This window comes from Rhinoraja longicauda, unplaced genomic scaffold (genome assembly GCF_053455715.1).
Source record: "Rhinoraja longicauda isolate Sanriku21f unplaced genomic scaffold, sRhiLon1.1 Scf002585, whole genome shotgun sequence".
Classification (NCBI taxonomy): Eukaryota; Metazoa; Chordata; class Chondrichthyes; order Rajiformes; family Arhynchobatidae; genus Rhinoraja; species Rhinoraja longicauda.
The window spans coordinates 1-9579 of NW_027603798.1; the positions used below are offsets into that span (position 1 = coordinate 1).

The following is a 9579-nucleotide window of genomic DNA, read 5'->3' on the forward strand; positions in this document are numbered from 1 at the left end:
TCGCGCTGCCTCGGCAAGGCCAGCGGTATCATCACACACCAGCCCCACCCCGGTCAGTCACCCCCCTCTCCTCCCCTCTCCCAGCACGCAAGGCGTACAGGTTTGTAGTTTAATTGTAGTTTAATGATAGACACAAAGTGCTGGAGTAACTCAGCGGGACAGGCAGCGTCTCTTCAGTCTGAAGAAGGGTCTCGACCCGAAACGTCACCTATCCATGTTCTCCACAGATGCTGCCCGACCCACTGAGTTACTCCAGCAGTTTGTGCTCCTTTCGACAGGGAGGGGGAGGGGTGGACAGGGAGGGGGGGTGGACAGGGAGGGGGGGTGGACAGGGAGGGGGGGACAGGGAGGGGGGGTGGACAGGGAGGGGGGGTGGACAGGGAGGGGGGGACAGGGAGGGGGGGTGGACAGGGAGGGGGGGGGTGGACAGGGAGGGGGGGTGGTGGACAGGGAGGGGGGGTGGTGGACAGGGAGGGGGGGTGGACAGGGGGGGGTGGACGGTGGGGGGTGGACGGGGGGGGTGGATAGGGGGGGTGGACCGGGAGGGGGGGTGGACAGGGAGGGGGGGTGGACAGGGAGGGGGGGTGGACAGGGAGGGGGGGTGGACAGGGAGGGGGGTGGACAGGGAGGGGGGTGGGGTGGACAGGGATGGGGGTGGACAGGGTGGGGTGGACAGGGAGGGGGGGTGGGGTGGACAGGGATGGTGGAGGGGTGGACGGGGGTGGACAGGGAGGGGGGGTGGACAGGGAGAGGGGGTGGACAGGGAGGGGGGTGGACGGTGGAGGGGTGGGGTGGACAGGGATGGTGGAGGGGTGGACAGGGATGGTGGGCGGGTGGACAGGGAGGGGGGGTGGACAGGGAGAGGGGGTGGACAGGGAGGGGGGTGGATAGGAAGGGGGGGGAGGGGTGGACAGGGAGGGGCGCCAGCACTCTGACCCAGCAACATCATGAAGTCTCCAGCATTCAGCTGTCACGTGCAGAGGGGGCAATGCTGCCTTTCTGTGTGTCAGAGGTGACGGGGAGAAGGCAGGGGACTGGGGCTGAGAGGGAGAGATAGACCAGCCATGATTGGATGGTGGAGTGGACTCAATGGGCCGAACGGCCTGATTCTGCCCCTATCACATGAACTATTCTCAAAGCAAGACGGGCAAGGTGGGACATCCCCAACAGTGGGCAGACGCCCGGGTACCTACCTTCATGAAGTGTGCCCAGCTGATGTTGACGCTCCGCGCCTGGTCTGGGATCTCCCCACACCTCAGGCTGACGTGGGGGATGATGGCGAGGAGCAGAGATTGGACGGCATGGTGATAGCTGGTGGGGAATCTCTGTGACCTGGAGACCTGGAATCACACAGTTAGCAGCCTCAGTCACAGCGGGTGGAAACAGGCCACTCGGCCCAGCTCACCCATGAGTGAGTGGAGCCGGTCACGGTGAGTGGAGCCGGTCACGGTGAGTGGAGCCGGTCACGGTCACGGTGAGTGTAGCCGGTCACGGTCACGGTGAGTGTAGCCGGTCACGGTGAGTGTAGCCGGTCACGGTCACGGTGAGTGTAGCCGGTCACGGTGAGTGGAGCCGGTCACGGTCACAGTGAGTGGAGCCAGTCACGGTGAGTGTAGCCGGTCACGGTCACGGTGAGTGTAGCCGGTCACGGTGAGTGTAGCCGGTCACGGTGAGTGGAGCCGGTCACGGTCACAGTGAGTGGAGCCAGTCACGGTGAGTGTAGCCGGTCACGGTCACGGTGAGTGGAGCCGGTCACGGTGAGTGGAACCTGAACACTTTTTATGCACGGTTTGAGACGGGTAACACCACCAGCTCGCCCTCCTTCCTCGCAACATGGACCCACTACAGTTCGCATACCGTCCAAACAGGTCCACGGATGATGCGGTCTCCCAGGTTCTACACACCGCTCTCTCTCTCATCTGGACAGCCAGGGGGGCTATGTGAGGACGCTGTTCATTGACTTTAGTTCAGCATTCAACACAATAGTCCCCAGCAGACTGGTTGAGAAGCTGCTGGAACTGGGGCTTAGCACCCCTCTGTGTGCCTGGGTCCTGGACTTTCTCACCGCCAGGCCCCCGTGGTCAGGATGGGGGAACACACATCTAGCTCCCTCACCCTGAACATAGGATCCCCCCAGGGCTGCGTCCTTAGCCCCCTACTGTACTCCCTGTACACACATGACTGTGGGGCCAGGTTCAGCTCAAACTCCATCATCAAGTTTGCTGATGACACTGTGGTGGTGGGCCGGATCTCCGACAACGATGAGAAGGCCTACCAGGAGGAGGTGGCTGATCTGGCACTCTGGTGTCAGGACAATAGCCTCCTCTTGAATGTCACTAAAACGAAGGAGCTGATTGTGGACTTTAGAAGGGCTCAACATCCAAAGACATACACGCCACTGGAGATAAATGGGTCTATTGTGGATAGGGTGAGCAGTTTTAAATACTTGGGAGTCCGCATCACAGAGGATCTGACATGGGCAACGCACATTGCCACACTGGTGGGTAAGGCAAAGCAGCGCCTTTACCACCTTAGACAGCTGAGGAAATTCAGAGTGTCTCTGAGGATCCTTCATTGCTTCTACTCTGGGGCTGTAGAGAGCATCCTGTCCGGCAACATTACAGTCTGGTTTGGGAACAGCTCTGCCCAGGACAGGATGGCCCTGCAGAGAGTAGTGCGTTCGGCAGAACACACCATGGGAACTACACTCGTCCCCCTGCAGAACCTATTCATCAGGAGGTGCAGATCCAGAGCAAGCAAGATCATGAGGGACCCCTGCCACCCCATATCATATCATATCATATATATACAGCCGGAAACAGGCCTTTTCGGCCCTCCAAGTCCGTGCCGCCCAGTGATCCCCGTACATTAACACTATCCTACACCCACTAGGGACAATTTTTTACATTTACCCAGCCAATTAACCTACATACCCGTACGTCTTTGGAGTGTGGGAGGAAACCGAAGATCTCGGAGAAAACCCACGCAGGTCACGGGGAGAACGTACAAACTCCTTACAGTGCAGCACCCGTAGTCAGGATCGAACCTGAGTCTCCGGCGCTGCATTCGCTGTAAAGCAGCAAATCTACCGCTGCGCTACCGTGCCGCCCCAGTAACAGACTGTTCCAGATGCTACGATCAGGCAAACGCCTCCGCTGTCACGCTGTGAAAACGGAGAGGATGAGACGGAGTTTCTTCCCACAGGCCATCACGACTGTCAAGTTTTATAACTCCAGAGACTAAATCTTTGTCTACACTATAGTAACTTATTAACTTTATTTATATGCTGTAACTGTAATTCTTTTTTGTGCACAATCCGCAGGCATTGCCACTTTCATTTCACTGCACATCGTGTACGTGTATGTGACAAATAAACTTGACTTGAGTGTAGCCGGTCATGGTCACGTTGAGTGTAGCCGGTCACGGTGAGTGTAGACGGTCACGGTGCGTGGAGACGGTCACGGTGAGTGTAGACGGTCACGGTGCGTGGAGACGGTCACGGTGCGTGGAGACGGTCACGGTGAGTGTAGACGGTCACGGTGCGTGGAGACGGTCACGGTGAGTGTAGACGGTCACGGTGAGTGTAGACGGTCACGGTGCGTGGAGACGGTCACGGTGCGTGGAGCCGGTCACGGTGCGTGGAGACGGTCACGGTGAGTGTAGACGGTCACGGTGAGTGTAGACGGTCACGGTGAGTGTAGATTGTCACGGTGTGTGGAGCCGGTCACGGTGAGTGGAGCCGGTCACGGTCACGGTGTGTGGAGACGGTCACGGTGCGGTGCGTGTAGCCGGTCACGGTGTGTGGAGACGGTCACGGTGCGGTGCGTGTAGCCGGTCACAGTGTGTGTAGCCGGTCACGGTGTGTGTAGCCGGTCACGGTGTGTGTAGCTGGTCACGGTGTGTGGAGACGGTCACGGTGCGGTGCGTGTAGCCGGTCACGGTGTGTGGAGACGGTCACGGTGTGTGGAGACGGTCACGGTGCGTGGAGACGGTCACGGTGTGTGGAGACGGTCACGGTGCGGTGCGTGTAGCCGGTCACGGTGTGTGGAGACGGTCACGGTGAGTGGAGCCGGTCACGGTGAGTGTAGACGGTCACGGTGTGTGTAGACGGTCACGGTCACGGTGTGTTGAGCCACACACAGCTGTTCGTCATTGTCCCCGGGGCGAGGAGCCCTGCCTTACCTTCATCCCGTTCTTCGCGACCAAATGCAAAACCATCGACTTGATCAACAGGTCAAAGAAAAACCACGAGTGCTGGAAGATGAAACACAGAGAGCCACTCAGCGCAGCGCAGCGCGCCCCCTCAGGACACATCCTGATTAAACAAAGTCCTCCTGTGGCCTTCTCCAGGGCTGCCTGACCTGCTGGGTATTACTGCACATGGCCCCAGTCTCTGATCAACCCCACTCCACTTGCCTTTCCCTCCTCCCCCTTCCCAAGTCCTGGCTGCCCTTGCTCCTATCCCTCCCCCCTCCCCCCTCCCCCCCCCCCCTCTCTCGACCATAATAAACAAAACTAAACTAAACTGAAGGGTCCCGACCCGAAACGTCACCGATCCATGTTCTCCACAGATGCTGCCTGACCCACTGAGTTACTCCAGCACTCTGTGAAACGTCACCTATCCATGTTCTCCACAGATGCTGCCTGACCCGCTGAGTTACTCTGGCACTCTGTGTATTTTTGAATCTTGTTCATCGTTCGTTTGATGTGCATAAGTGATAGGAGCAGAATTAATCCATTCGGCCCATCAAGTCTTTGCCATTCAGTTATCGCTGATCTATCTCTCCCTCCTAACCCCATTGTCCTGCCTTCTCCCCATAACCCCTGACACCCGCACTGATCAAGAATCTATCTATCTCTGCCTTAAAAATGCCCACTGACTTGTGGCCTCCACAGCCGTCTGTGGCAAAGAATTCCACAGATTCACCACCCTCTGACTAAAGAAATTCCTCGTCATCTCCTTCCTGAAGGAACGTCCTTTAATTCTGAGGCTGTGCCCTCTGGTCCTAGACTCTCCCACTGGTGGAAACATGCTCTCCACATCCACTCTATGTTAGTTGGCCTTGCATGGGAAGCTGGAGGCCGGCGGCTGAGGGGTGGAGAGAGACTGACCTTCAGCAGTTTGTTGATGGTGAGGATGTCGCCTGACTGCTTGAGGATGGCGTTGATGGATTTTGCCAGCTCCTCGTGCGTGCTCCTGTCTCCCAGCGGCACGGCCTGGTCTGTTCTGAAAACATACTGGGGCAGGGAACAAGTCAGCTGAAGGCCAAGTTGCCTCTGCGTCTCTCTCTGCTGCCTGCTGCTACACGCTAACCTGCTGCATCCTCACCTTCCCTTCTCCACCCTTGTTCAGGCCATGGACGATTACAAGCACCTTCAGTCGGCATTGTAGAACCAACCTCCTCACACCCAGCCCACAGATAACATAGAAACATAGAAAACAGGTGCAGGAGGAGGCCATTCGGCCCTTCGAGCCAGCACTGCCATTCATTGTGATCATGGCTGATCATCCACAATCAGTAACCCGTGCCTGCCTTCTCCCCATATCCCTTGATTCCACTAGCCCCTAGAGCTCTATCTAACTCTCTTTTAAATCCATCCAGTGATTTGGCCTCCACTGCCCTCTGGCAGAGAATTCCACAAATTCACAATTCTCACCTCAGTTTTAAATGGCCTCCCCTTTATTCTTTGACTGTGGCCCCTGGTTCTGGACCCCCCAACATTGGGAACATTTTTCCTGCATCTAGCTTGTCCAGTCCTTTTATGATTTTATATGTTTCTATAAGATCCCCTCTCATCCTTCTAAACTCCAGTGAATACAAGCCCAGTCTTTCCAATCTTTCCTCATATGTCAGTCCCGCCATCCCAGGGATCAATCTCGTGAACCTACGCTGCACTGCCTCAATAGCAAGGATGTCGTTCCTCAAATTAGGAGACCAAAACTGCACACAATACTCCAGATGTGGTCTCACCAGGGCCAACATTCCGTTAGCTTTCTTCACTGCCTGCTGTACCTGCACGCTAACTGTCAGTGACTGGTGTACAAGGACACCCAGGTCTCGCTGCACTTCCCCTTTACCTAATCTGACACCATTGAGATAATAATCTGCTTTTGCCGCCAAAGTGGATAGCCTCACATTTATCTATATTATACTGCATCTGGTGGACATCTCTGGTGAACAGTGTATTTTCAGTGGACAGGTACAGGGATAGAGAGGGGTATGGGCCAAATATGGGCAGGTGGGAGTAGTGTAGATGGGGCATATTGGGCGGCGTGGCAAAGTTGGGATGAATGGCCTGTTCTTGTGCTGTACGTCTCTATGACTTTACGATTGCACAGAAACTGGCCTCTTGACCCTAACCGATCGCATTGTTGTCGGTGATCATCACTGCTTCAACTTCGTGTTGTTGTCTGTGGTCAACAACTGTCCTCTTGGCTGTCCACGCCAACCTTCTCCACCTGTCACCATGGTGGCTGGCACAGCTGGCACAGCTGGTACCAGTACCTGAGACCAAGATACAAGGGGCTGTTCCCATCTGGATGATTACCTGCCCATGGACCTGTAATCAGTTCAATTCAAGGAATTTCAGCCCGTCACAAATTAACATTCCCAATCTTGCATCTCTGCAGGTGCAACACAGAGAGAGTGTCCTACTGGGATAACTCAGCAGGTCAGTCAGCATCTCAGGAGAGAAGGAATGGGCGACGCTTCAGTTCAAGACCCTTCATCAGTCCGAAGAAGGGTCTCGACCCGAAACGTCACCCGTTCCTTCTCTCCTGAGAGGCTGCCTGACCTGCTGAGTTACTCCAGCATTTTGTGAATAAATACCTTTGATTTGTACCAGCATCTGCAGTTATTTTCTTATACTATTTGTCCTACTGGCATGCATCACGGCACGGTTTGGGAACAACTCTGCCCAAGACCGGAAAAACATAGAAAATAGGTGCAGGAGTAGGCCATTCGGCCCTTCGAGCCTGCACCGCCATTCAATATGATCATGGCTGATCATCCAACTCAGTAACCTGTACCTGCCTTCTCTCCATACCCCCTGATCCCTTTAGCCACAAGGGCCACATCTAACTCCCTCTTAAATATAGCCAATGAAATGGCCTCAACTACCTTCTGTGGCAGAGAATTCCACAGATTCACCACTCTGTGTGAAAAAAAAGTTCTCATCTCGAGGGAAAAACTGCCGGGAGTTATGGATGTAGCCCGGTCCTTCAGACTAACCAGACCCCCCACCACTGACTCCATCTACACTCCACGCTGCCCCTGGGAAAGCAGCCAATGGAAGCAAGGACCACTCACACCCTGGTCATTCCTTCTCCTCCCCTTGGGTCAGAGATATGCAAGTCCCGGGGTTTCCAGCACGATGAACTGGTGGCCCCACTAGATGCACCATCATGCTACCACATGCTCAACAGAGAGGATGCCCCAGAGTAGACGGGACCATGTGGCGGGGCTGGAAACTGGAGGTGTCCCGAGCTCATTGGCCTGGAAGATCTAGCGGTGGCAAAGGATACGGCTGTCCACTGTGCAGGAGCCCGGCCCAACATTTGAAACGTAGACGATGGACACGAAAGAAGAAGAACAGAGAGGATGACCTTTGTGTTAAACTGGCAAATCCAAGTGCAGTGTCCACGATCAAAGCTTCAACAAGTGGGCCTGTCCAATATCAGCCCAAGTAGAGATATTCTTAAAGAGTCAACTACCTTTATATAAGATCGCAGAAGGTGGTCCAAACCCTCTTCATGACACTTCGATACCATGTGTATCATCACTCTGTGAAAGAGGCAGTGAGAGGGCACAGGTCAAGAAACAATCAGCATCAATAAACAGCAGCACCGTGACCTTCCTGGCCCCTCGCCCGGTCCAGGCACCAACGTCCATGATCTAACTCCCAACTAGGGTTGCCAACTTCCCCACTCCCAAATACAGGACAAGGTGACGTCACCGCCCCGCGCCCGGGCGGCCGCCATTGGTGGAGCGGGAGCACGTGGCCGCTGGCTGGGTGAGGTCACGTGGGGCGCGGGGCGGTGACGTCACTCTTTGTCTCGTATTTGGGGGTGAGGAAGTTGGCAACCCTACTAATACGGGACCAGGGCGGTCCCGTACGGGACAAACTAACTTAGCCCAAAATACGGGATGTCCCGGCTGATACGGGACAGTTGGCGACCCGACTCCCAACATCACAGGAGGTGCAGTGGTGAAGGTACTGGACTAGCAATCCACTGATCAGTCTTCCCATCCCAGCACACAACAGAACTGACTGCATGACGTAGTCATTCGTACAACACTGGACAATAGAATTGACTACATGTAACACATACCATTCCCCAGTCTCCAGATTCAGCTAACCATTTTGAAGAAGGGTCTCGACCCGAAACGTCACCCATTCCTTCTCTCCAGAGATGCTGCCTGTCCCACTGAGTTACTCCAGCATTTTGTGTCTATCTACAGTTTCATCCCAGCTGTTATCAGGCAACTGAATCATCCAACCACAACTAGACACACAAAATGCTGGAGTAACTCAAAGGGACAGGCAGCATCTCTGGATAGAAGGAATGGGTGACGTTTCAGGTCGAGACAGAGATGCTGCCTGTCCCGCTGAGTTACTCCAGCATTTTGTGTTTATCTTCGGTGTAAACCAGCATCTGCAGTTCCTTCCTACCACAACTATAAAGCAGTCCTAAACTACTATCTACCTCATTGGTGAATCTCGGACTATATTTCATTGGACTTTGCTGGCTTTATCTTGTACTAAAGGTTATTAGACAATAGACAATAGGTGCAGGAGGAGGCCATTCGGCCCTTCGAGCCAGCACCGCCATTCAATGTGATCATGGCTGATCATTCTCAATCAGTACCCCGTCCCTGCCTTCTCCCCATACCCCCTGACTCCGCTATCCTTAAGAGCTCTATCCAGCTCTCTCTTGAATGCATTGAGAGAATTGGCCTCCACTGCCTTCCCTTATCATGTGGCTGTACACTGTGAATGGCTCGATTGTAATCTTGTATAGTCCTTCCATGTCCTGGTTAGCGCGTGACAAAAGCTTTTCACTGCCCCTCGGTACACGTGACAATAAACTGAACTGAAGGGGAGGTGGAAGAGAGGGTGGATATGGAAATGAAACCGTTGAGGTACCTGATGGAATTCACTGCCACCTCACTCTGACTGGTGTGTGTGAGAATCTGGAGCAGCTGGTTCAAGATGGTTGGGAGGAAGTTGACCATCACACACGTCTCCATGACATGCAAACACTGGAAGCAAACAGAGTCACATCTCACTGTCAACGTGTGCACAAGAGGAGTTAATGCTCACTGCTCCAACTTACAACGGCACAGAGGGCACGGCCTCAGAATAAGAGCACGCACCTTAAAGAGACGGGGAGGAATCTGTTTAGTCCGAGGGTGGTGAATCTGCGGGTTATATTGCCACAGACGGCTGTGGCGGTCATCATTAGCTATTGCAGAGGCTGCAACGGATCGTTCTCATAGCTGAGAAGGTTGTTGGCTGCAACCTTCCCCCCATTGACGAACTGTACACTGCAAGGGCCAGGAAGTGAGCGGGCAAGAT

The 9579-nt window shown here is 54.7% G+C and overlaps 1 protein-coding gene across 1 annotated transcript; it reads right to left on the minus strand.

The window, feature by feature from the left end:
- Positions 1–1193: 1193 nt before the first annotated feature.
- Positions 1194–9289, minus strand: LOC144591868 (dedicator of cytokinesis protein 11-like; the record flags this gene model as incomplete). The annotated part of the gene is made up of 5 exons (XM_078395878.1): positions 1194–1340; positions 4183–4254; positions 5113–5238; positions 7715–7784; positions 9148–9289. Coding segments are annotated over 5 exons (557 nt in total), but the record flags the coding sequence as incomplete, so codon positions are not given.
- Positions 9290–9579: the final 290 nt, after the last annotated feature.